Source organism: Papio anubis, chromosome 16 (assembly GCF_008728515.1).
Source record: "Papio anubis isolate 15944 chromosome 16, Panubis1.0, whole genome shotgun sequence".
NCBI classification, from domain to species: Eukaryota; Metazoa; Chordata; class Mammalia; order Primates; family Cercopithecidae; genus Papio; species Papio anubis.
In genome coordinates, this window is record NC_044991.1 from 34,674,644 (window position 1) to 34,701,502 (window position 26,859).

The following is a 26,859-nucleotide window of genomic DNA, read 5'->3' on the forward strand; positions in this document are numbered from 1 at the left end:
AAGTGGCCAGATGGAGGACTCCTCCTGGGTTGTCTGAGGACACCGGGCTGGCGCACTCGGGTGGCGCAGAGGCAGTTCCTAGGGACACTTGTTTTCCAGCGCCATTTCCACAGGTGCTGTGCTCATCCTTCTCACATTAATTCAGGCCAGCTGAAGAGAGCCGGGCTTTCTCAGTGTGAACTTAACCTGTCCTCTGGAGAGGCAGACATTTTAACAGCCAGGCCCGTGGGTGCACTGGAATCTTCCACTCAGTACTATGCTGGCAGGTTTGTGTTGGCCAGACCGGGTGGGAGGACCCCTGAGCGTCTTAAGTTCCGATTTCATCCCGGACCTGATACTGACTGAGCAGGAAGTGGCGGGGTGCAGACATGCGTATCAGTGGCTCAGCCTGGCCTTCTGAGCCCTGCCCCTTGGATGAAACCCACTGCCTGGTCACTATGGGGCAGCGGGGAGTACAGTCCATTGCTCAGCTCCACAGTGACCACCACAGCTCCCAGGGTGGGCCCATTTAACATATACCCTCTCCCCCAAAGTCAGGACATGTTTCTGACTTGGAAGACAGCAGGGTGGTGGCCCCAGGGTGTGACCAGCTTGCTGTCTCTTTAGCATGCTCATCTGTCCCTCACTAACTCCTGTCAGGGGAGGGCTGGGGCAGGGTACCAGACCCACTCTCGTCCCAGCTCTGGAACTCATCTCCCAGTCATTCAGTAGCAGCAGTTAGGCCTAGCTCACAGATGCCTTGAGGCCCCCTGAGAGCCCCTGCACCCCCATCTGCATACTGGGGAAGTCCTGGTAGAACTGGGCCACTGGGTTAGAAACGCAGCCCGCCCTGCGGCAGAGATTCCCACATTGCACAGTGAAAATATGCCCTGGAGATGGCCGAGTGCAGTGGCTCATGCCTGTAATCCTAGCACTTTGGGAGGCCAAGGCAGGTGGATCACCTGAGGTTGGGAGTTCGAGACCAGCCTGGCCAATATGGTGAAACTCCATCTCTACTAAAAATACAAAAATTAGATGGGCGCCTATAATCCCAGCTGCTCAGGAGGCTGAGGCACAAGAATCGCCTGAACCTGGGAGGTGGAGGTTGCAGTGAGCCGAGACCATGCCATTGCACTCCAGCCTGGGCAACAAGAGCAAAACTCCATCTCCAAAAAAAAAAAAAAAAAGGCCCTGGTGGTGCTCACTAAGCGGGTGGAATTCTGGGTTTGGGGCTTTGGGAATGTGCTAGTCACAAGCCCTGTCAAGAGTTTTTATTTGGAAGTTTGGGAAACTGCTTCCAAGTATTACCTGCACTTCTACAAACAGTGTCCCAGAAGCCTGTACTGTGTTACTAGGGAATGTAATATACTACATATGTTAGTGTGTAATATACTGCGTTATGTTACGGCACAGTAAGTGATGTTTGCCCTTCTCGGTGCACTGAATCAGACTCAGTGTGGGTTTATCCCCTGGGTGGCGATGCTAAGTTGCGTCACTTCATGAAGCTGGAGTCTGCCATACCTCTCCATTGCAAATCCCTTTTCCCTTTTATAGCTAATAAAGGTAAAGTGTAGGGTGAGGCTTCGAGATGCAGTGAATCCCCTGTTCCCCTGTGGCCGCTGTCCAGTAGTTCTCAAAATCTCCTGTATTGATTTGGCATCCTGTAGAGAGGAATGGCTTCCTTCCTTCCCCATCTCCATTTCGTTTCTTCTTAGTATCACTCTGGTCTCATGGATTCTTTTTCCTTTAATGTCAGTGTGTTAAAATCATTAATGTCATGAAGAATATCTGTTGACACACCCCAGTGAAGGGAAGGCATCAGTTCCACAGTGTCATTCCAGCTGGTGGGCTCTTTATTCCCTTGAGCTTTATAATTACCAGCCTCTCAAAAGTAATGCATTTGTTATTTATCTTCATTTCCTGAAAGCCTGGGTCTGTGTTCCTTTCTAACACGAAATTGACCAGCACAGATCTGCCAGTGGCGTTGCTGGGATCCCAGAGAGATTTTCCCTCCACACTTGCGGTCTCAAGGGCTGGCGGTGCTTCTGAGTCACTCATTTCGTCAGCAATCAATGCCACACTCTTCAGGTCCTCAAGAAGCTTAAGCCTAGCAGACCAAAAATATCTGTTTTCCACACCCCACTTCTAAGTCCCACAGCATTTTAATCCATTCACAAGACATCTTTCATCTCTTTTTCTGAGGCAGACGACAGGGGACTTGCTACAGTTCGAATCTTAAATACCTATTTAAAAGAACTTTAGGCTGGGCACAGTGGCTCATGCCTGTAATCCCAACACTTAGGGAGACCGAGTTGGGTGGATGGCTTGAACCCATGAGTTCAAGAGCAGCCTAGGCAACATAGCAAAACCTCATCTCTATAATAAATACAAAAATTAGCTGAGTATGCTGGCATGCACCTGTAGTTCCAGCTACTTGGGAGGCTGAGGTGGGAGGATAACCTGAGCCTAGGGGATCGAGGCTGCAGTGAGCCGTGATCACACCACAGCATTCTAGCCTGGGCGACACCATGAGACCCTGTCTCAAAAAACAGATAAAAGAACTTTAAAGGTAACGTATTATCTCCAACAACACAGAATAGCTCACTACAATAGTAACTAAACCAGAACCAGCATCCATCCCTTCTTAGTGATTTTTTTAAAATGACCTCCCAAAAAGAGAAGACAGAGATGTAGAGGACAGTCTAAAACAGGGATTCCCTGATGCTGAGGTTAGTAGATGCTCTGGCCTGGTCACTGCTCTCATCCAGGCTGCCAGAACAATCCTTTCTCTTAGAAGGGTAAACCTGCTTTTCAGCTTTATGTAAAATAAAAGCATAGCCCAATTTCTTTCCATTTTGCCTGTTCTGAAGCCTGGCAGTTTTGTTGCTAAGATGGAAGATGAAGCTGAATCCAACTCTTGGTTATTTACAGAAGGAAAAAAATCTTTTCCCTGGCCCATGTTAGGGTCTCCAGCTAGGGCGCCTCTAATTACACCAGCCAAAGACAATTCAATCAGGCAAGAGAAAAACAAGTTAATTGGCATGTGCATTGCACTTACACATGGCAGTACCTGGCAATGAATAACCCAAAGTGGGGTCAGAACTTGGGTTCATCTATCATCTTAGGCTGACACAAAGGAAAAGGCCTGGAGCTTCTGGGCAGGAGAGGCATGTTGTGGGAAGGTGTCTTGGTCTATTTTGTGCTGCTGTAACAGAATGCCACGGACTGTGTAATTTATAAAGAAAAGTGGCTTATCTGGCTCATGGTTCTGAAGACTGGGAAATCAAGAGCATGGCACTGGCATCTGGTGAGGGCCTTTATGCTACGTTGTCCCATGGAAGGAGGGTGGAAGTGCAAGAGAGGGTGAAAGAGACAGAACAAGAGAGGGCCAAACTCATTTTTATAACAACCCACTCCCACAATGGCATTAATCTATCCTTGAGGGTGGAGGCCTCCTGGCCTAATCACCTCTGAACAGTCCTACCTCTTACACAATGGCAATTAAATTTCAACATGAGTTTTGGAGGGCATATTCAAACCTCAGCAGAAGGTGCCCAGGAAAAGTATGGTAAACAAGGGTTCTTTAGGAAGGTTTGTTATGCAGAATAAGCCAGTACCTTCTTCCATTGATAAGAGTTGTTACAAGATACCCTCTTCCTTGCATGGAAGAGGGAGACATGGAAATTTCCTTTATAATAAATGTGAATTTCTTTTACAAAATGAAAATGGTTTTTAGAGCCTTTCCTGTGGTCTGCTGGTCTTAATGGCCTTTAACTCAAAATAATCCACATGCAAAGAGGCATATTTTGGGGCGGCATATCCCAATGCCCCTCAGATGCTTCTTTTGTGAACTGTCCAAGTGGATGCCCATCTCAGGACCTTTGCATTTGCTATTGCCCCAGATTCATTCATTCCTTCTTTTTTTTTTTAGATGGACTCTTGCCCTGTGGCCTAGACTGCAATCTCAGCTCACTGCAGCCTCTACCTCCTGGGTTCAAGCAATTCTCCTGCCTCAGGCTCCCAAGTGCTGGGATTACGGGCATGCGCCACCATGCCCAGCTAATTTTTGTATTTTTGGTAGGTACGGGGTTTCATCATGTTGGCCAGGCTGGTCTCGAACTCCTGGCTTCAAGTGATCCACCCACCTTGGCCTCCCAAAGTGCTGAGATTACAGGCGTGAGCCACTGCACCTGGTCCATTCTTTCACTTTTTTTAGTCTCAGCTCAAATATCACCTCCTGTAACTAACAGCTCAACCTGCTTTTCTTCACAACATTTTATCTAAAAATTATTCATTTGAAAATGATGGCCAGGTGCGGTGGTTCACGCCTGTAATCCCAGCATTTTGGGAGGCCGAGGCGGGCAGATCACCTGAGGTCAGGAGTTAAAGACCAGCCTGGAAACATGGTGAAATCCTGTCTCCACTAAAAATATAAAAATTAGCTGGGCATGGTGGCGGGCGCCTATAATCCCAGCTACGTAGGAGGCTGAGGCAGGAGAATTGCTTGAACCCAGGAGGCGGAGGTTGCAGTTAGCAGAGATTGCACCACTGCACTCCAGCCTGGGTGACAGAGCAAGACTCCATCTCAAAAACATTAATAAATAAATAAATAAATAACCTGAGATTTATTGGTTAATAAATGGCTGAGATAATTAATGAAAAATGAAATGGCTGAGATAATTAATCCTGGGACTCATTTAGCCACTCCAGCAATATTAGCGGCCAGAGGAGGTGAGGAGACATGATGGTGAGAGGGCTCCTCCCTGCATCAACCATGTGCATTATGAAGAGTCACATCATGAAGATTCAGTATTGGACTAAGTGCTGCAGGAGAGGGGAAGGACCATGGCGGCTCCCAGGAAGAAGAAATTACATCTGGGTAAGATAACTGTTAAAGAAAAAAAAAATCAATAGCATTTGTTAAAGCATGGTACCAAAGACTTTATTCACAACCATCATGATAGGTACAGGGACCACTGCAACGGGGTCTTGCAGCAGGGGAGAGAGATTGGGCTCAACTCCAAAAACAGCATGGGCAAGTGGGCATTTATAGCCAAGGACCAGGGGAGGGGTCAGTGGATGGACAGTTACTAAAAGGACACTTCAGGGGTCTGAGGGATTGTGGCTAAACCACCTCACAGGATTCCTGCTGAAGGCAGTCCAGGGTGATTGGACATCATGGGGGATGGTGGAGCACGGGGAGCCTGATCAGATGTCACCGAGGGGGATCAGCTATCAGGGGCAGGGAGTCCTTGCTAAATTGACAAAGCAGGGATTACTAAAACGGATGTCACAGGGAAGTGTACAATGGCCCTAGGAGAAGGCTCAGAATCCTGACTAGAGTTTGGTCAAAGAATTTTTGTCAAACATTTGTGTGGGATTAGCAAAAAAAAAAAAAAAAAAAAGAATTTTTGTCAGGATCTTGGAAAATTTCATAAAGTGTAGCTATGAAAGAAAGGACTTAAAATTTATTTAACCAGAGCACACAGAATTAAAAGTCAATCCAGTAAGAGAATATATAGGCCTTAAATCAACAACCATTAGTGAAGTCTGTGGCCTCTAGTTTTTCTTACTAAAACTTACTCCAATTATAAAAGAAATATTGTGGAAAAAACAGGAAATACAAAATGTATGGAGAAAATAAGGAAACCCCCCTGATAATTCTTCCATTCAGAAATAACCAGTGTTTAGGTTTGGATATGCACCTGTGTTTCTAACACAGTAGTCCGTAGCCACATGTGGTTATTTAAATTTAAATTGACTAAATTAAAATAATATTTAAATCAGTACTGTCATTTCTGCATTACATCCTTATTTTTGTCTTTCATTTATCAGTATTGTGTCATCTATCACACCTTCCTAGCTAGCTATTAAAATAGTCATTCCTTTTAGCAGCACAGTGGTTTATGATATTAACTTTGAGCATAGATACATTGTTCCGGGCTTGTGCAGTGGAGCAGGGCTTGGCTGGGGTGAACCTTGGCTGTTTCCCTTATTAGCTGTGTGGGCTTAGGGAAGAGTTAACTTCCCTGTGGCTCATCTTCTCCATTGTCAAGCAGGAGTAATAGCAGGCTATTTGCAGACATCAGGAGTTAATATACGTACACTGCAAGTAATGATTAATAAGTGTCAGCTCCTCCATTCTTTGCCAGGTGTGCACCACAGCTGGGGGATTAACCTTTACCACACCACAGCAGAAAACATATTTGCATAGCTTGCTTTTTGTCTTTTGAAGCTTTGCTTGAACTCTATTCCCCAGAGTGGTAGAAGTGGTCATGGGGCACTATCGTTTTTTTGACTTCTGAATTGCCAGATCACCCTCAGAGAGATTGCATAAGTGTTTGGAGCTTGCAGCCAAGCTCGACCCCACAGCCCTGCCATCTGTGCCCGAAGTTCGATCTTGTTGGCTCCAGAATCCCTAGGATATAGTGCAGGAGTGAATCCCGAGCTGGAGCTGGATGGGCTGTGGGGTCATTCCAGATTGATTAACCTCCGACCTCTGAAGTCTGCATCTGGAAGGGGCTCCAGGTAAGAAGATAACTTTGAAGCATCACACCAGGAAACCTACTGCACCTGGACTTTTATGACATCTCCCGCGGGCAATTTTTACCTCTATGAAATTCAGTAACCTTCGCAGCCCCTTCAGCCCAAGACCACCAGGAGCAAACCTGTAGTCCCACAAAATCGGGTGTACTGACCCACTGCAATGAGGGAGAGCCTCCCAAGAACGAAGGGAAAGGCAGAGTTCTTGTGGGAATGGGGGAAGGCAGAGTTTAGGTGACCTTTACATGAAGCAGGGTTCCCATAGGCTGAGGCCAGCAGGACTGTGTTCCGCGGGGACCAAGTGTGGGAAGCTATGTGCAGACGCCCCCTATCTGGAGCTGCAGCCTGGGTTGGGATGGCGGAGGCTAAATCTTGGTTAATGGCTGAGCTCCCCGGCCAGACAGGCATGTGTCCTCCTCCCTGCTGTAATCTCAAAGCGGACAGCGTCTGCCGGGTGGTTTCGGGAGCAGGGTTTCTCGGAGGGCTAGGGGGCTGCGGTCCATCCGAGGCGGGGTCACGGTGGCACTTGGCTGTGGCTGCCTGGCGCCCTCGGGAATGGGCGTCTCCCGTTCTCTGGCAGTTCGTTTTCTCCACGTCTGCTATCGGCCTGGAGTGGCAAGCAAATAGCTGGTATTTTCAGAGCCGCCCTGCCCCCGACACAGAAGACCGGGCCCAACAGGCGTTGGTGGATGCCTTTCAAGCTGTAATCAGTTTCCCCGAACGTTTACCAGGCCTCGGCCACAGCCCGGGCCCAGCGCACTCCCGCGAGGCACCTGCTGACCCGGTGTAGGGCGTGGGGACCGGCCCCAGGAACCCCCAGGGCCCGAGGGCAGGGCCCCCTCCCGCACCGCCCCCGGGCTGGCAGGAGCGGCCAGGACCGCACGCTCCAAGGCCCCGGGTCTCTTGCCCCCTCCACTCGCTCCCACTTTCTGCCGGGCTTCCCCAACGAGGGGGCAAACCCCAATCTCAGATGTTGTGGACAGGTCCCTGCTGCCTCGGACCACATCAGCGCTCTCAGCTGTGAGCCTGGACGCCCGCCCCGCCTTCCCGAGGCCCCGCCCCGCCTCCCCGGAGGCCCCGCCCCGGCGCAGCGCGCAGATGCGGCCCGTCCCAGCCGCAGAGCCGCAGTGCCGGGCGCCAGAGCAGCTGCACCATCCAGGCGCTCTAGTGTCCCGCCGCTTTCCTTCTCCAGCTCTTTTCCTCCGCCTCGGCCGGCGCGATGGCGAAGCCGCTGACGGACAGCGAGAAGCGGAAGCAGATCAGCGTGCGCGGCCTGGCGGGGCTGGGCGACGTGGCCGAGGTGCGGAAGAGCTTCAACCGGCACTTGCACTTCACGCTGGTCAAGGACCGCAATGTGGCCACGCCCCGCGACTACTTCTTTGCGCTGGCGCACACGGTGCGCGACCACCTGGTGGGCCGCTGGATCCGCACGCAGCAGCACTACTACGAGCGCGACCCCAAGGTGAGGAGCTGCCCCGCCCTCTGCGCCCGGGCCCGCTGAAAGGGCGCCAGTCCCGGAGCCGTGCCGGCGGGGGTCTCTCTGCGGGGCGGCCCCCTGGGCGTTACCCGCGCCCGTCTCCGGCCGGCGGCCAGGCACAGCCGACTGGGGAGTCGCCTGGAAGCCGCGGTCGGCGGGGGCCGGGCGTCCCCAGCGCAGGGCCGCGGCCACAGGTCGCCTCCACTGAGAGCCCGCGCCGTCCCCCGCATATGATGCTGAGCCCGGGAGCCTGGCGGATGTTCCCGGTCTCTTTCTGGCCGTGCGCTTCCGCGCTGGCTGCAGAGCCCGTGCTCCCCGCCCCTGCCTCCAGCCACCTTTTGTTTTCTTGCAGCAGCCTGTAGGAGAAGATGGGACTGGAACCCGGCCTGGGCAGCCTTGTAGGTTGGAAGGGGGTGAGCTCGGTAATCTGCAGGGAATTGTGAGACTTTTGTGTGTGTGCGTTGCTTAGAAGAAAATCGCTGAAGATGCCTGCTTCACGCAGGAGGGGTACGAAGCTCAGAGCTGGAGATGGAGCCCTTGAAGAAGGCTCTGTCTTAGAGGTTCCCATACCTCCCTTGGAGAAATTTACTTGGGTTAAAGTTCATAGAGATTGCCTTAGTAATTGTTACTTTTTATATCTTGCAAAAATTTGTTTGAGTAGTTGAAGTCACCGATTGTCCCCGTTACTCTTAACCATATTAACTATGGGCCTGTGTTCCTGCCGGTTTTTTGGTATTCCTAAACATACGTACACATTTTAAAAAAGTATAATGCACATAGTTTTTTTAGATTTTCTGTTTCATTCGTAAACATTTGTAACTTTTCCCCTGATAAACAGCTTTGCAAGTCAATGGATAGGATGGTAGGTTTCAGTTTGATAGGTACACGGTAGTCTTGCACAGCCCCATGTTGCCAGTTTTTTGTTGTGTTGTTTGTTTTTTAACTTTTGGCTATGGAGAATTGTGTCTTTCTACTGCACTAACGTAGAGGGAAAATTGGTGAGGAAAAGACACACTTCCAGACCTGAAGCCACTTGGCAAAGATTTTACTTGCAGTGTATACACCTGGGCACCGAGGACTTACTTTATGGATGGTATTTTAGAATATTTTTGTAGGGCATTAAGATATGTTTAATACAGTAATTGCTAAGAGATTGATTGCTTTGCCAAACTTTTTCTGGGGCATTCTTTTTTCTGAAATAGGGTAAAAGGGACAGATTTGTTAGAATACCAACTGGGGCTCTTCATATTTAGTATGCAAAACATAGAAGTGGCAACAAATGGCCAAAACAGGTTATAACAAGGGCTTGGGATGACTTTGCCAGGAAAAGCAGCCAAGAAGCAGTGGCTCCCCCAGAATTCCCTGCTGTTGGGACAGTTCTGATGCACAACACCAATTTTTTTTTTTTTTTTTTTAATTCTGAGACGGAGTCTTGCCCTATAGCCCAGAGCTGGAGTGCAGTGGTGCGATCTCGGCTCACTGCAACCTCTGCCTCCCAGGTTCAAGCAATTCTCCTGCCTCAGTCTCCCGAGTAGCTGGGATTACAGGTGCCTACCACCATGCCTGGCTAATTTTTTGTATCTTATTAGAGACGGGGTTTCACCTTGTTGGCCAGGCTGGTCTCTAACTCCTGACCTCGTGATCCGCTTGCCTCGGCCTCCCAAAGTGCTGGGGTTACAGGCGTGAGCCAACGCACCCAGCCTACAACATCATTTTTATTGTCTAAGTGGTTTATGGCAAGGACATAGCTCTGCCTTCACATTCAAGGGCATTTCCTTGGAGCTGGACCAGGACTCAGCTCGGCACCTTAGGGTGCCCATTGGAGTATTTATATATAATCACATCATGGAGAGGCCAGCGATGGGCTCAGGGATTACGGAAATGACCTTCATGAACAAGATAGTCCCTGCAACAAAACAGGTTTTCTGATCCACTGTGAGATCTGTTTTGATTGTCTACTGTGGTGGCTCTTGGTGGAAACCTTTCTCTTAAACCACAATCTGTAAGTTGTAAAGTTGTAAACTTTTCTCTTAAACCTCACAGTCTGTAAATAAGCTGTGTGCCTATTCTGAATAGGAAGGACGTGTAAAAGTGGAAAATTGGGATTTAAGTACTTCTTTGGCTAATTCATGATGAAAATAAACTTGCCATCCTTTCTCTGGAAAAGTTTCATGTTTGCTGGTGATGGACCAGCAACCAGTCCCACCAGAGCCAATGAGAGGAGGTGGGCTCCCAAGAAAACACCTGCTGTGCCTCCCCCTCAGCCAGAAATGACCTCAGATATTCACCGGCACACTGCAGACTGGTAATATAACACTCTAGAGTTCCTAAATAGAATGCTTTTTTTGTTATTTTTGTCTTTTCAAAAATTATGTGGCTGGGCGTGGTGGCTCATGCCTGTAATCCCAGCACTTTGGGAGGCCGAGGCGGGCGGATCACGAGGTCAGGAGATCGAGACCATCCTGGCTAACACGGTGAAACCCCCTCTCTATTAAAAATACAAAAAATTAGCCTGGCATGATGGCGGGCGCCTGTAGTCCCAGCTACTCGGGAGGCTGAGGCAGGAGAATGGCCTGAACCTGGGAGGCGGAGCTTGCAGTGAGCCGAGAACATGCCACTGCACTTCAGCCTGGGCGACAGAGCGAGACTCCATCTCAAAAAAAAAAAAAAAAAATTATGTAAGTCCTGAAGGAAAACTTATTACTGGAGGAAAAATTAGAAAATATAGATAAGCCAGAAGGAAAAAAATTAACTGTAATCCTGTAACCCATTTCTATCACCCACTTTGTAAATGCTGTAAATATTTTATGTTCTACATTGTTTTTTCTGTATTGACAGAAACTTGTTTTTAATACATAAAATAGCATTATACTGAACCTATTGTTTCATAACTCTTAGCACTTTATTTGTGGTAAATAGTAGAAAGAGTAGAAGTTGGAGTGTTCAGAGGAAGATTTGTCAAGCTTTGCCATGCTTGGCAAATCAGCACATCAAAACATCTGGCTAACATGGAGAACTTTGTGCTTGGCAAGAGGTGGCGGTTGGTCATGAAGACGTTTAATGGATTCTCTGAAGTGGTGGCAAGGTGGCGAGAAGAGTCCAACCTGAAGCTGCAGAGCCTGGGATTGCACTACATGGAGAAGGAAGGGTGTGCGTGATTCCATGCTCCTTTTCATCCTGGCCTTTCCATTCGGTCTGTGCAACTGTGGACTTGGGTGCATTTATTTGCTGTTCTTGGCCTCAGTTTTCTCATCTTTAAAATGAGGGGAATCAGGCTGGTGATCTGTTTCCGAAGTCTGTTGCCATTCTGAAATGTTAGAATTAACGTTTCCATTTCTTATTGAATTGACATTCCATCTCCATCCAAAGAGAATTGGAGGATGCTTATGCTAGATGCAGCACAAAAGGTTCACATTAGAAGGCCTCAAAGTGAAGGTTGGGGTGGGACAGTGAGGGTCAGGACACAAAACGCAGACCAGGATCCTGGCAATGAAAGCAGCCCATGCCCAGTTATGAGAGTCATGGGATCTCTTCTATAACATCCCGAAAGGACGGGTGCACGGTTTATTCTGTGGGCCTTTGTGAAGCAGTGTTGTCAGTGTGCTGAACCACTGACCTGCAGCACCCCTGCAGTGAATTTAACAATCAGTTTTTGAGACTCTTCCCATAAGCTCCTGGCATGACTACGACACAGATTAAGGAAAAGCAGCTCTACCTTAGGGCCCACACTGCTGTCCTAAATATTCCTAATAAGATAAACACAATGAAATACGATTAATCTTTTGGTTTGGCTGGACCCAGGAATTAAAGATGATCTAGAGAAGCATTTTGCAGCCCCTGCTGCTCTGTGATCCCCACTTCTGGGATTTGTTTTAGTCAGTCAGTTGTGGGACCAGCCTCTGGAATCTTAACACTCCCAGTTTTTCTGATGTGTTTCTACTTTTATGTGTGAAGTTCAGCTTGCATCTCCTGGGCAGGCTTCCCTGACAGCAGATCGCTCAAAGTCATTTTCTCTGGCCAGCAACTGATGGTGGGTGCTGTTTTGTGTTGCTGACAGCCAGCCAGCCACTTGGAAGGTAGGCCCCAGCTGTCATTTTAGCAGATGGAGAAGCCTGCAGTGTGTGTGCCTTCAGTTTCTGCAGAAGACTGCCTGGCCTTTGCCCTTGCAGGCTGTGGTGGCTGGGTTTTATGTGTCAACTTGGCTGGGCTGTTATGCCTAGATAGTAATGTGGATGTGCCTCTAGGGGGTGGGGGCTAGTGTTTCCCACACTGACTGAGCGTCCTACAATTCAGTTCTGTTCTGAGACTGTCTACCTGGATGTAGCCTGAGATCCCACAGGCCAGAGGCTCAGTCCCACAAGACTTCTCCACCCCAGATGTCAGTTGCACGTCAGGGCCTCCCTTCTGACCTCTGACCAGCAGCCTCCTCAGGTTTGATGATTTGCCAGAATGGCTCAGGAAACTCAGGGAAACACTTCACTTGCGTTTGCCAGTTAATTATAAAGAATACAACTGAGGAACAGCCAGATAGAAGATATGCAGAGGGCAGGTCTGAGGGAGGGTGCAGTGGCTTCCATACCCTCTGCAGGTGCCACTGTCCCAGCACCTCCAGGATTCACTGAACTGGAAGGAACCTCTTCCATCCCCTTCAGTTGGGGATTTTATGGAGGCCCCAATTACCTGGCGTGATCATTGGCCATTGGTGATGATCTCAGCCTTTAGCTTCTCTCCCTTCACTGGAGGTTTGGGGGTGGTGGGAGGGGTGGACCTGAAATTTCCAATCCTCTCATTGCAGATCTGGTTCCCCTGGCAACCAGCCTCTGCCCTTTAGGGGCTTGCCAAAAGTCACCTCGTTAAGGTGTGGTTGGAAGGCGTTTGTTATGAATAACAAAAGACACTTATTTCATCTTTACTGGTCTTATCACTTAGGAAATTACAAGGGTGTTAGGAGCACTGGCCAGGAAGAACAAACATACATATCTCATTACATCACAGTTTTACAACCTCCCATGGGGCAAGGCCTTGCAGAACAAACCCTGCTACCAGCTACCTTGCACCGGAGCTGCAGCTTGCCTGGGTCTCCAGCCTGCTGGCCCACCCCTCCCCCCGCAAGTTGCGGCCTTGCACTTCTAGAACCACTTGAGCCAATTTCTTTTTTTTTATTTTTATTTTTATTTTTTTTTATTTTTATTTATTTATTTATTTTTTTTTGAGACGGAGTCTCGCTGTGTCGCCCAGGCTGGAGTGCAGTGGCGCGATCTCGGCTCACTGCAAGCTCCGCCTCCCGGGTTCACGCCATTCTCCCGCCTCAGCCTCCGAGTAGCTGGGACTACAGGCGCCCGCCACCACGCCCGGCTAGTTTTTTGTATTTTTAGTAGAGACGGGGTTTCACCATGTTAGCCAGGATGGTCTCGATCTCCTGACCTCGTGATCCACCCGCCTCGGCCTCCCAAAGTGCTGGGATTACAGGCTTGAGCCACCGCGCCCGGCCCACTTGAGCCAATTTCTTATATCTGTCTCTCTCTCTACACATACCTTACTGTTAGTTCTGTGTCTCTGGAGAACCCTGACTAATCCACAGGGGCCGTGGTGGCTTTATAAAATATGGCTGGGCCTGGTGGCTCACACTTGTAATGCCAGCACTTTGGGAGGCCGAGGCGGGTGGAGCCCCTGAGGTCAAAAGTTCAAGACCAGCCTGACCAATATGGTGAAACCTGGTCTCTACTAAAAATACAAAAATTAGCTGGGCGTGGTGGTGTCTGTCGTCCCAGCTATTCGGGAGGCTGAGACAGGAGAATTGCTTGAACCAGGGAGGCGGAGGTTGCAGTGAGCCAAGACTGCACCATTGCACTCCAGCCTGGGCAACCCTGCCTAAATAAAATAAAATAAAATGAAATAAGGTAACCGACCTCGCCTCCACGTCTCAGCCATATTTCCTTTTAAACTTTATGTGATTTCAGACTCTTAAAAAGTTGTAGGAATAATACAAAGATTTCTTGTAATTCCTGTATACCCTTCATCCGGATTCCTCAGATATTAAACATTGTAACACACTTGTTAGGTCATTTTGTCGCTGTAAGTTCATTTTTTGTCGCTGTGAGTTCATTTTTCTCCGAATCATTTGAAAGAAAGTACCAGCCTGACCAACAAGGTGAAACCCCATCTTTACTAAAAATACAAAAATTAGCCAGGTGCGGTGGCAGGCGCCTGTAGTCCCAGGTACTTGGGGGACTGAGGCAGGAGGATCGCTTGAACCTGGGAGGAGGAGGTTGTAGTGAGCTGAGATCACGCCACTGCATTCCAGCCTGGGCAATGGAGCAAGACTCCGTCTCAAAAAAAAAAAGTAAGTTGTAGCCTTGTTGCCCCTTCACCCCCAAAAACGGCAGTGTGTACTCCGGAAAAACAGGGAGATTCTCCTACACACCTATAGTAGAGCAGTTAAACTCTGGACATTTTCATCGACACAGTGCTGTCATCTGCGAATCTTTCCAATGTCACCAGCTGTCCCGCTTCATAAATACAAATAAAATGCAAAAATACAATTATAAAAAATACAAATAAGTAAATTAGGAGAACTTTAGAAGTCTTTTCAGATTATACCTATTTTTTCATTATTATTAAACAGATCAAAGCTTTAAGCCATTTGGAAATTCACAGCATCCTAAGACATGCAGCAAATAACCGCAGGAGATAGGAGCTGGCTCTTCCTCACCCATGCAGAATGGCGTTCTTAGGATACGGTGAAGGGCAGAGAAATGAACACAGATTTAGAAAGGTAATGGACACTAAGATAGGTTTGGTTAACAGTGTCTTCAACAGTATCTTGAGTAGGAATGACATGTAATTTTAGGTGTAGCTAAGTGGCATTTCTTGGCTGGCAAACAGTTAAAATGAAAGATTAAAGTAGTGGTTAAAAATGGTGACTGGTGGCTCACTAGTTATAAATATAGTTTGACATGGTCCAGATCACTTAGTGTAAGTTGATGAGGCTCTGTCAGTGATAAGGAGAAGGCTCCCATCGCTTTCTGGCTCTAGATTAGTACTGAGTAGACTTTTTGTGGAGCTTAATTGAATAGAAGGCAGGAGACAGTGGACTGTGGCAATGTGAGTCTTGGATGTAGAAGGAATTTGTTTACTGCAGAACCAAGTGATCTCTAAGATCCCCGTAAGTTCTAAAGTTCTATAATTCTTTTACATTTCATTTTCAAAATTGAGCAAACAGACCTGTGTTTGAGTGCTAGGTACTGGAGTGTGAAGGAAATCCACGATCCATGTTGAGAAGCCTGTCCACTCCTCACGGGAAGCGAAGTTTCCCTGGCATTTAATTCATTAAGAAAGTGCTGTGTGACTTCACAGGCTGGGAGCTTGAGAGATGTGCTAGCTAATCCTCACGTCCTTACAGCAGATACAGTAGTAGGTTACCAGATTGCTCTGTGAGCAACTTCCCAGAAGCACCCTCAGACATGGTGGAGTGGACACTGACACTGTCAAGGAAGCCAAAGACCAACCTCAGCATCTGGCGGGTGGGAGGCCGCTCAGCATTTCTCCTCCCACAGGACCTTGGTTCCCCTGGATGGTGTCTTGAGACTGCTTAGCTCACCAGCAGGAGCCAGCAGGTCCAGCCCAGGGAGGTGACCTGTTTGTGTCTGGAGGGACCGGGAGCCCCCCTCCAAGGCCTGGCTGGTGGATCGTGGTGCCCACTGGCCTCCAGCTGGCTCAGTGGCCCGTGTCCCTGTGTCTTATCAGGGCCAGCTCTGTCCACAGTGCCTGGGTGGCAGGGAGGGACAGTCTGCCTTGTGAGTCACTCTGTGCCCATTTAGGAACCAGTAGAGGGTGGCTGGTCTGAGGCATGCTGGCACTGATAGAATTGAATACACAAAAGGAGAGTTGCTATGCTTTCTTGGGGACAGGAGGACCAGTTTCAGATTTCAGACCAGATCTACCTGCAGAATGAGGCTCTTCATCTTGGTGAAAGCAGCTGCCCAACTCTTTTTTTTTTTGAAGTGGAGTTTCGCTCTTGTTGTCCAGGCTGCAGTATAGTAGCACAATCTCTGCTCGCTGCAACCTCCGCCTCCCAGGTTCAAGTGATTCTCCTGCCTCAGCCTCCCGAATAGCTGGGACTACAGGCATGCACCACCACGCCCAGCTAGTTTTTGTATTTTTAGTAGAGACGGGGTTTCACTACGTTGGCCAGGCTGGTCTTGAGCTCCTGACCTCAAGTGATGTACCTGCCTCAGCCTCCCAAAGTGCTAGGATTATAGGCGTGAGCCACCACGCCTGGCTCCAGCTCTTTCTGTTGTTTCCCTGAATGTTGGGAAAGTTCTTTCTTTTTCCACCAGAGTATTCAGACACCAGTGTTATTAAATGAAGACTCTAGTTAAAAATCCCTTCAGAAAAGGGAGAAAAAATTGGTGGTTTCTACAGGCCTGATTCTGTGAACCTGTGTCTGTGAGAGCACAATGAGGCCCTGCCAGTTGGTGTTACATTCTCTTTTCAGTCTGTTAACTCCTGAGGTGTCATTAGATGATTGCTATGTTGTGTACTGTTTGTGTCGATCATATTTTCATCTATTTTTTGAGCTTTATGCTTTTCTATTATTTGCCTGGTTGTGTAGGCTTTGCATGTAATAAATAAACTCTATTTAAAAAAAAACACACACACAGTGGGGGGCTTGGCTTGAACCCAGGAGGCGGAGGTTGCAGTGAACCAAGATTGCACCATTGCATTCCAGCCTGGGCAACGGAGCGAAACTCCGTCTCAAAAAAAAAAAAGAACAACAGAAAAAAACAGGCTGGCTTTAGGCTAGTTAACACTTGTTATGGTCATATTGCAAGAAGGGACCATGCTGGAAAAAGCAAGTTCAATCCCAGGCGGCAGGGCCTCCTTAGAGCAGAGCTGCTGAGCAGGGAGGTTAAGGGATCCTGTTGGCATTTTCAGGCTGAAGTAGGTGAGACCAGTTCTCCAACCAGCACTGCCTGAGCAGGGAAGCCCTGTTCACGGTTGCACAGGAGATGCCAGAGGGGAGTGAGTGGAAAGAGGCTGTCCTGCAGCAGCAGGATTTGGGGTCATGGAAGAGCTAGGTCCCTAGGCTGTTGCTTGGACAAAGTCTATGACTTTACATGATTTTTTTCAGAACTGCCACCTGCCAACTTACTAGGCTCTGCATTTCTCCTTGAGAAGTCTGATATGGTGAGGGCAACCAACCTTGCCTAAGTCCAAGCCTAGCCCTGTGCGAGCCCACAGGTTAATGTGGTCCTCTCAGAGGCTGAGTGACTTGCCCAGGTCACCCAGCTAGCCAGGGCCGGGAGCTGGGAAGGGACCCCAGCCTGTACCATTCAAGTCTGCATTTTCTTGGCCGGCTCCTCCAGCAAGCCTCTTTCAGTTCCATGGTTTTCACTCGGAACCATCTTAAGGTAAAAGCGAAATAGACACATCTCAGCAAATGATGAAAGTTTTTAAATTGAAACAAGTCGCAGAAAAGCCTCACAACAACAAAACACATTGCAGTCCCCAAGGACAGAGCCTGTGGCAGGGCAGACCCTGGGCAGTGCCTTGGGGGCTGTGCTTCAGCAAGAGGCTGCAGAAACCTCATGTCTGCATACAACCTGGAGGACAATTGGAGACGCACAGGCTTCGAGTCTAGGCCCAGCACTTCCTGCATCAGTACTGTCCCTTACAAACAGAGATAATCAAGCTCTTGGGACGTAACTGGTGAACTTTTTCCCCACAGTAGAAAAGTTCCTAAGTAGAAGTTAGGAACTTTTGCAGAAAGAGCAAACTACAACCTAAAAATACACATTTTAGCCAGCTGTGGTGGCACACACCTGTAGTGCCAGCTGCTTGGGAGGCTGAGACGCAAGGATCACTTGAGGCCAGGAGTTTGTGGCCAGCCGTTTGCGGCCAGCCTGGGCAACACAGTGAGACCGTCATCTTTTAAAAAAAAAAAAAATACACATTTTTAGTTAAAGGCAAAATCATTCTGATCATGTTCTTAGCCTGTCAGCTTTTTATAAAACCTCTTGTTAATACTTGACTCACAGTATTTTCTCAGACAGCCAGGGTCTAGCTGGTCTCAGTATGATTTCACACTGGTTAATAAATCCCACCTGGACAGTGGCTGTGGCTTCCTCTGCAGGAAGGGAGGCAGGTGCTATGGAAACCCCATAGAATATTAAGTTCATTCAAATAAGTCCAGCATGATGAAAGTCTGCCAGAGGCCTGGCTGTGAGTGACAGCAGCAGTAGTTGTACTTATAGTGGCTATGGGAATTCATTAATTATACTGCTATAATGTCTTGTGATTTAAAAGATGTTGGAATTTGTATAGTAATGTAGAAGCCTGTATTCAAATGGGCAAAAAAGTAAAAACAGGCCATTAAAGACAGAGCTGTGATTTGTGTGTGTGTGTGTGCTTTCAATTTGTAGATTTCGATATTTATAGAGTATTCTTAAATTATGTATTAAAAACTTTATGGGCCAGGAGTGGTGGCTCACATCTGTAATCCCAGCACTTTGGGAGGCTGAGGCGGGTAGATCACCTGAGGTCAGGAGATTGAGACCAGCCTGGCTAACATGGTGAAACCCTGTCTCTACTAAAAATACAGAAATAGCTGGCATGGTGATGCACACGCCTTTGTTCCCAGCTACTTGGGAGGCTGAGGCAGGAGAATCACTTGAATCTGGGATGCAGAGGTTGCAGTGAGCCAGAATTGCACCCCTGCACTCCATCCTGGTCAAAAGAGTGAGACCCTGTCTCAAAACAAAACAAATAAAAAAACCCTTTTTATATATGTATATTTTTTATTTTTTGTAGTGACGGGGTCTTGCTGTGTTGTCCAGGCTGGTCTTTCACTGCTGGGCTCAAGTGATCCTTCCACCTTGGCCTCCCAAAGGGTAGCGATTATAGACCACCACACCTGGCCAAAAATACTTAAAATGTTTTATTCAGCCTCTTTTCAGTGAGCCTGGTGATGCAGACATTAGGTGTCCTCGGTCTTCCAAGCCAGTATCTTTCTCCCCAGTCCCTCTCATGCTTCTCCCACTCTGGTTCACTTTTTTCTCAGCCAGGTTTTGTTTTCAGCTTTGCTTTTGTTTTGCATTCAGTGGTTCCTTTAGTTCTGTGGTAGTTTTATTTACTTATTTATTTTACTTTCCCATGCTTGGTTGGATCCTTCTGTAACAGTCGTCATTTCTTGACTTCCTGGGTAAGTCTATGTTTATGAATTTCATTTGCCCCTGGGTAAATGCTTTGTGCTCTTTGCCCATTGTAGTTTTTTGTTTTTTGTTTTTGAGACAGAGTCTTACTCTGTCACCCAGGCTGGAGGAGTGCAGTGGTGTGATTGCAGCTCACAGTAACCTCTGCCTCCTAGGCTCAAGCGATCCTTCCGCCCCAGCCCCCCGAGTAGCTGGGACTACAGGTGTGCACTACCATGCCTGGCTTTTTATTTTTTTATTTTTTATTTTTTTTTGAGACTGAGTGTCGCTCTGTAGCCCGGGCTAGAGTGTGGTGGCACGATCTTGGCTCACTGCAACCTCCACCTCCTGGGTTCAAGCGATTCTCCTGCCTCAGCCTCCCGAGTAGCTAGGATTACATGCGCCAGCCACCACGTCCAGCTAATTTTTGTATCATTATTATTATTATTATTTTTGAGACAGAGTCTCATTCTGTTGCCCAGGCTAAAGTGCAGTGGCACGTCTCAGCTCACTGCAACCTCCGCCACCCGGGTTCAAGTGATTCTCCTGCCTCAGCCTCCCGATTAGCTGGGATCACAGGTGCCTGCCCCCGGCTAATTTTTCGTATTTTCAGTAGAGATGGCATTTCCCCCATATTGGCCAGGCTGGTCTCGAACTCCTGACCTCGTGATCTGCTCACCTTGGCCTCCCAAAGCACTGGGATTACAGGCATGAGCCACTGTGCCTGGCCAATTTTTGTATTTTTAATATAGATGGGATTTCGGGATTTCACTATGTTGGACAGACTGATCTCAAACTCCTGACCTCAAGTGATTGCCTACCTCGGCCTCCCAAAGTGCTGGGATTACACGCGTGAGCCACTGCGCCCGGCCCTTTTTTTTTTTTTTTTTTTTTGTAGAGATGGCCTTGAACTCCTTGACTCTAGAATCCTCCGCCTCAGCCTCCCAAAGTGCTGGAATTACAGGTCACGAGCCACCGTGCCTGGCCTCATCTATTACTTTCTTTGACAAGGGTATATCAACATAAAATTCAGGTACTATACAGTTCACCCCTTGCTGGCATGGTTGGATATGCTGGTTTGGGATGATCCTACAGAGTTGTGCTTCCATCACCACAATCAATTTTTTTTTTTTTTTTTTTTTTTGGGGAGCCCAGTCACCATCTGCCGCCCAGGCTGGAGTGCAGTGGCGGATCTGGCTCGCCTGGCTCACCTCGGTTCCTTGTTCTGCCTCCAGCCTCCCGGTAGCTGGGACTACGAGCCAGCCACTGCGCCCGGCTAGTTTTTTGTATTTTTTAGTAGAGCCCAGGGTTTCACCGTGTTAGCAGGATGGTCGATCTCCTGACCTTGTGATCCGCCCGTCTCGGCCTCCCAAAGTGCTGGGATTACAGGCTTGAGCCACCGAGCCCGGCCACCACAATCAATTTTAAAACATTCTTCACCCCGAACAGAAACTCTTTAAGCCTTTTGTTATCACCCACCGAAACCTCTAATCCCCAGCCCTTAGGCAATTACCAATCCCCTTTTGGTTTCTTTAGATATGCCTGTTTTGGACATTTCGTATAAACGGATTCATAGAATGTGTGGTCTGTTGTGACTGGCTTCTTCCGTTGAGCGTGGTGTTTTTGAGGTTCCTTCATGTTGTAGGACATGAAGGATTGACATTTGGGTTATTTCCACCTTTTGGCTATTATGTACAAGTGTTGGAGGGGACATAGGCCTTCATTTCTCTTGGGCGTGTATATACCTGGGAGTGGAATTGCTGGGCCAAAGAGTAACTCTGTTTTTCACTTTTTGAGGAACTGCCAAACTCAAAAAGTGCTAGAATTGGAGATGTGAACCACTGCGCCTGGCTCGTTGCAGCCTTGACCTCCCAGGCTCAGGCAGTCTTCCCACCTCAGCCTCCCTTGTAGCTGGGACCACAGGCATGCGCCACCACGCCTGGCTCACTTTTAAATTTTTTGTAGAGAGGGAGGTCTCCTATTGCTGCCCAGGTTGGTTTCAAACTCCTGGCGTCAAGCAGTCCCCCGCCTTGGTCTCCCAAAGTGTATGAGCCATAGTAATTGTTTTATTAATTTTATTTTTGGAATGTTCATTGCTAATGAACATTGGATAGTTATATTAATCATGAATAATTAAAAACAGTAAAGATAACTGATTTTGTGTTAGTCTTATATTCTGCTACCTTGCTGAATTCATTTATTAGTTCCAAAAGCCTGAATGTGGCTTAAGATTTGTGACAATTTGTTGATCACTCCTTGTCTTTTATGACCTTACAAATTTGATGACTGCTGGTCAGGCATTTTATAGAAAATTCCTCAGTTTGGGTTTGTCCGCTATTTTCTCATGATTACACTGGGGTTATGGGTTTTGGGAAGAACACACAGAGGAAAGTGTCCTCATCACGGCACACTGGGGTGCTGGTCAGCGTGGTCAGCTGTCTCCACTGTCAAGTTGCTGCTGTTTCCTTTCTGTGCTCCTCAGCGGGATGTTGCTACATCCAGCCCACCCTCAAGGTGGCAGACAGGGAAGTAAGCTCCTCCTGGAGTGAAGAATATCAGAAAGAGTTTGGCCCCTGGTTAAAACCACCACAGCAATTAGTAAATATTTCAGGGGAGATGTTGGCTGTGCAGATATCCTGTTAGTCCTTGGGAGTTGTGCCCACTGATCTTACCATTCAGCCCTGGCTGCTGCAGGCCCATGGATGGCCATGAGAAGTACTCGGTAGAGAAAGTAGGGCGCCTAGAACCCCGCTCAGGGCCCAGGAGGCACTGCATGGGTGGCCGTCCTTGCCACACCACCTCAGAGGCACAGAGCTGGCTCATGTGGCAACCCCAAGCCAGCCAGCCAGCAGGCATCGGCCAAGAGACTTCTGCTGGGGAACATGGAGGCGTGCATTCAGCCGTCTCTGCTGGCGTTCATTGTGCTCAGGGCTTTCCATTGAGTACTTGAAGACATGGCCTACATTACATCCGTGTTAGAGATGTGAAGTAACTTGCCCAAGGGCACATGTGTGGTAAGCTAAGTGCATGCTGAGCTAAGTGCAGACCTGGGTCTGTCCAGTTCAACCACCAACCTGCCCTGCCTCCCCACACATCATGGAAGTTAGTGTGCGTTCATCCAGGTGCTTGAGGGTCAGGGAAGAGACGGCCGTGTTGAGGAGGGGTCTCCCGGGTGGGCTGCTATGGTGGGCTGCAGTCAGCAGGCTGCTTGACAGAGCAAGCCCAGTTTTTGTGCATGGGATTGACATGAATGAAATCCCGAGGGGGGGCTTCATGGGTCCTGTCATCTCTGTAACCTTCCTAAAGTGTAGAATGGAATGAGAAATCTGATTCTTTCTTCTGCTTCCTCAGCGCATTTATTATCTTTCCCTGGAATTCTACATGGGCCGCACGCTGCAGAACACGATGGTGAACCTGGGCCTTCAGAATGCCTGCGATGAAGCCATCTATCAGGTACGGGGCCTCATGGCGGGGCTTCTGGGTGGCCCCTCCTGGTGCTTTGAGGTCTGAATCCATTTTCCCACGGAGGTGAGCCCTGATGTTAAGACTAGCAGCTATCTGGGAATCGGGAGACTTACAGCCTGTTCTCCCCTCCTGGAAGGAATGGGTTGGTGGGGCTGCTCTCTGTTTTTGAGAGGAGAAAGTGAGAATTGAATGGACCACAAGCATGGGGTTGAATTGGGATGCAAAGGTGTGGAGGTTCTAGAGGCCATCCCACACCCCACCCCACCTTGGGCAGATTTAGAGCACCGTACTGGTGATTGGTATTATTCCATTTTGACTTCATCAAACTGTTGACCCACATCTGGTTTCCCTCCCTCCACCCCTGAGATGACCTCCGGAGCTTACCCTAGTTGTCTAGTTGTAAAAGCGCCATTTCTCCCCTAAAAAAAAAAACTGCCTTTCCTTGGGAGTTCGTCATTAGCACTTGCTCACTTTGAACGTAATCTTTTCACGGTTCCTTTGTGGTTTTAGAGCAGAGCAGCCGTTGGCTTCCTTGTCTGTCTTTGCTTCCCTTCCCAGCTGAGTCTCTAGAGTATAACCTTTTACCTGCGTATAGATGGGTGTCTTCATGGCGAGGCCACTTCACCTCAGCACCCTGCCATCACCTTTGCTTTGCTTGGGTTTGATGTGGGTGGGAGGACTTGGGGGGTTTCATTGGGGGCAAATGTCTTGCCTGGCTGGGAGGCGGCTCAGCGTTGCCTGGGGCTCCGTCTCCCCCTGCAGGAAGTCATGGCTGTGTCTGTGCACAACAAAATGCAACAAAAACTTCATTCCCCGTGTTCGAAATTAGCTAATGGCGCTGAAGGTTACCCTGGCAGGTGACATGTCATTTATGTCTGTTTACTGACTGTTAACATTAGGACATGTCTGTAAGAAGTATGGAACATGCAATATCTTAGTCTTGTCTTTGGATTTTACCATTATAGAATGCATTTTATTTTTTGAAACATTTTATGCAGTTCTTACATATAGTAAAAATTTTAGTGAATAGTTTGCATCATAACTATGCAGTATGTTTATAATTTTTATTCTCAAAAAATGAATGTTAATTATAGAAATTTAGAAATTGCAGGCAAGCATGTATCCTTTTAAACTTTGTATACTTGATGGGAGGTTCCAAGATGGCCGAATAGAAACAGCTCCAGTCTACAGCTCCCAGTGGGAGCGACACAGAAGACTGGTGATTTCTGCATTTCCAATTGAGGTACCGGGTTAATCTCACTGGGACTTGTCAGACAGTGGGTGCAGGACAGTGGGTGCAGCCCACTGAGGGTGAGCCAAAGCAGGGCGAGGCATCGCCTCATCCGGGAAGTGCAAGGGGTCAGGGAATTCCCTTTTCTAGCCAAACAAAGCTGTGACAGACAGCACCTGGAAAATTGGGTCACTCCCACCCCAATACTGCGCTTTTCCAACGGTCTTAGCAAACGGCACACCAGGAGATTATATCCCGTGCCAGGCTGGAAGGGTCGCATGCCCACGGAGCCTTGCTCATTGCTAGCACAACAGTCAGAGATCCAATTGCAAGGAGGCAGTGAGGCTGGGGGAGGGGCGCCCACCATTGTTGAGGCTTGAGTAAGTAAACAAAGCCATTGGGAAGCTCAAACTGGGTGGAGCCCACCACAGCTCAAGGAAGCCTGCCTGCCTCTGTAGACTCCACCTCTAGGGGCAGGGCATAGCTGAACAAAAGGCAGCAGAAACTTCTGCAGACTTAAATGTCCCTGTCTGACAGCTTTGAAGAGAGTAATGGTTCTCTCGGTACGGAGTTTGAGATCTGAGGACAGACAGACTGCCTCCTTAAGTGTGTCCCTGACCCCCGAGTAGCCTAACTGGGAGACACCTCCCAGCAGGGGCTGACTGACACCTCACACGGCCGGGTGCCCCTCTGAGACGAAACTTCCAGAGGAACGATCAGGCAGCAACATCTGCTGTTCTGCGATATTCGCTGTTCTGCAGCCTCGCTGGTGATACCCAGGCAAACAGGGTCTGGAGTGGACCTCCAGCAGACTCCAACAGACCTGCAGCTGAGGGTCCTGACTGTTAGAAGGAAAACTAACAAACAGAAAGGACATCCACACCAAAATCCCGTCTGTACGTCACCATCATCGAAGACCAAAGGTAGATAAAACCACAAGGATGGGGAGAAACCAGAGCAGAAAAGCTGAAAATTCTAAAAATCAGAGGGCCTCTTCTCCTCCAAAGGAATGCAGCTCCTCGCCAGCAACGGAACAAAGCTGGACAGAGAATGACTTTGATGAGTTGAGAGAAGAAGGCTTCAGACGATCAGACTTCTCTGAGCTGAAGGAGGATGTTCGAACCCATCGCAAAGAAGCTAAAAACCTTGAAAAAAGATTAGATGAATGGCTAACTAGAATAAACAGTGTAGAGAAGTCCTTAAATGACTTGATGGAGCTGAAAACCATGGCACGAAAACTACATGATGCCTGCACAAGCTTCAGTAGCCAATTCAATCAACTGGAAGAAAGGGTATCAGTGATTGAAGATCAAATGAATGAAATGAAGCGAGAAGAGAAGTTTAGAGAAAAAAGAGTAAAAAGAAATGAACAAAGCCTCCAAGAAATATGGGACTATGTGAAAAGGCAAAACCTACCTTTGATTGGTGTAACTGAAAGTGACGGGGAGAATGGAACCAAATTGGAAAACACTCTTCAGGATATTATCCAGGAGAACTTCCCCAACCTAGCAAGGCAGGCCAACACTCAGATTCAAGAAATACGGAGAACGCCACAAAGATACTCCTCAAGAATAGCAACCCCAAGACACGTAATTGTCAGATTCACCAAAGTTGAAATGAAGGAAAAAATGTTAAGGGCAGCCAGAGAGAAAGGTCAGGTTACCCACAAAGGGAAGCCCATCAGACTAACAGCAGATCTCTCGGCAGAAACTCTACAAGCCAGAAGAGAGCAGGGACCAATATTCAACATTCTTAAAGAAAAGAATTTTCAACCTAGAATTTCATATCCAGCCAAACTAAGCTTCCTAAGTGAAGGAGAAATAAAATCCTTTACAGACAAGCAAATGCTGAGAGATTTTGTCACCACAGATCTGCCTTACAAGAGCTCCTGGAGGAAGCACTAAACATGGAAAGGAACAACCAGTACCAGCCACTGCAAAAACATGCCAAATTGTAAAGACCACTGATGCTAGGAAGAAACTGTATCAAATAATGAGCAAAATAACCAGCTAACATCATAATGACAGGATCAAATTCACACATAACAATATTAACCTTAAATGTAAATGGGCTAAAAGGTTATAGCCCAGTTAAAAGTATAGCCCAGTTAAAAGTATATAGCCAGTTAAAAGGCATATACTGGCAAATTGGATAAAGAGTCAAGACTCATCAGTGTGCTGTATTCAGGAGACCCATCTCATGTGCAGAGACACACATAGGCTCAAAATAAAGGGATGGAGGAAGATCTACCAAGCAAATGGAAAATAAACAAACAAAAAAAGCAGGGGTTGCAATCCTATGCTCTGACAAAACAGACTTTCAACCAACAAAGATAAAAAGAGACAAGACCATTACATAGTGGTAAAGGGATCAATTCAACAAGAAGAGCTAACTATCCTAAATATATATGCACCCAATGTAGGAGCACTGAGATTCATAAAGCAAGTCCTTAGAGACCTACAAAGAGACTTAGACTCCCACACAATAATAATGGGAGACTTTAACACCCCACTGCCAACATTAGACAGATGAGTGAGACAGAAAGTTAACAAGGATATCCAGGACTTGAACTCAGCTCTGCATCAAGCGGACCTAATAGACATCTATAGAACTCTCTACCCAAATCAACAGAATATACATTCTTCTCAGCACCACATCACACTTATTCCAACATTGACCACACAGTTGGAAGTAAAGCACTCCTCAGCAAATGTAAAAGAACAGAAATTATAACAAAGTGTCTCTCAGACCACAGTGCAATCAAACTAGAACTCAGTATTAAGAAACTCACTCAAAACCACTCAACTACATGGAAACTGAACAACGTGGTCTTGAATGACTACTGGGTTCATAACAAAATGAAGGCAGAAATAGATATGTTCTTTGAAACCAATGAGAACAAAGATACAACATACCAGAATCTCTGGGACACATTTAAAGCAGTTTTATAGCACTAACTGCCCACAAGAGAA

At 47.8% G+C, this 26,859-nt stretch overlaps 1 protein-coding gene across 1 annotated transcript in view; it reads left to right on the forward strand.

Annotated features, from left to right (window-relative positions):
• The first annotated feature begins 7,621 nt into the window (after positions 1–7,621).
• The window catches only part of PYGB (glycogen phosphorylase B), a 60,005-nt gene continuing 40,767 nt past the window's right edge, over positions 7,622–26,859 (forward strand). The window contains exons 1-2 of the mRNA XM_003905180.5: positions 7,622–7,984; positions 22,543–22,644. Coding sequence (XP_003905229.1) covers positions 7,742–7,984; positions 22,543–22,644 — 345 coding nt within the window. The 5' untranslated portion in view covers positions 7,622–7,741. The remainder of the gene's footprint in view (positions 7,985–22,542; positions 22,645–26,859) is intronic.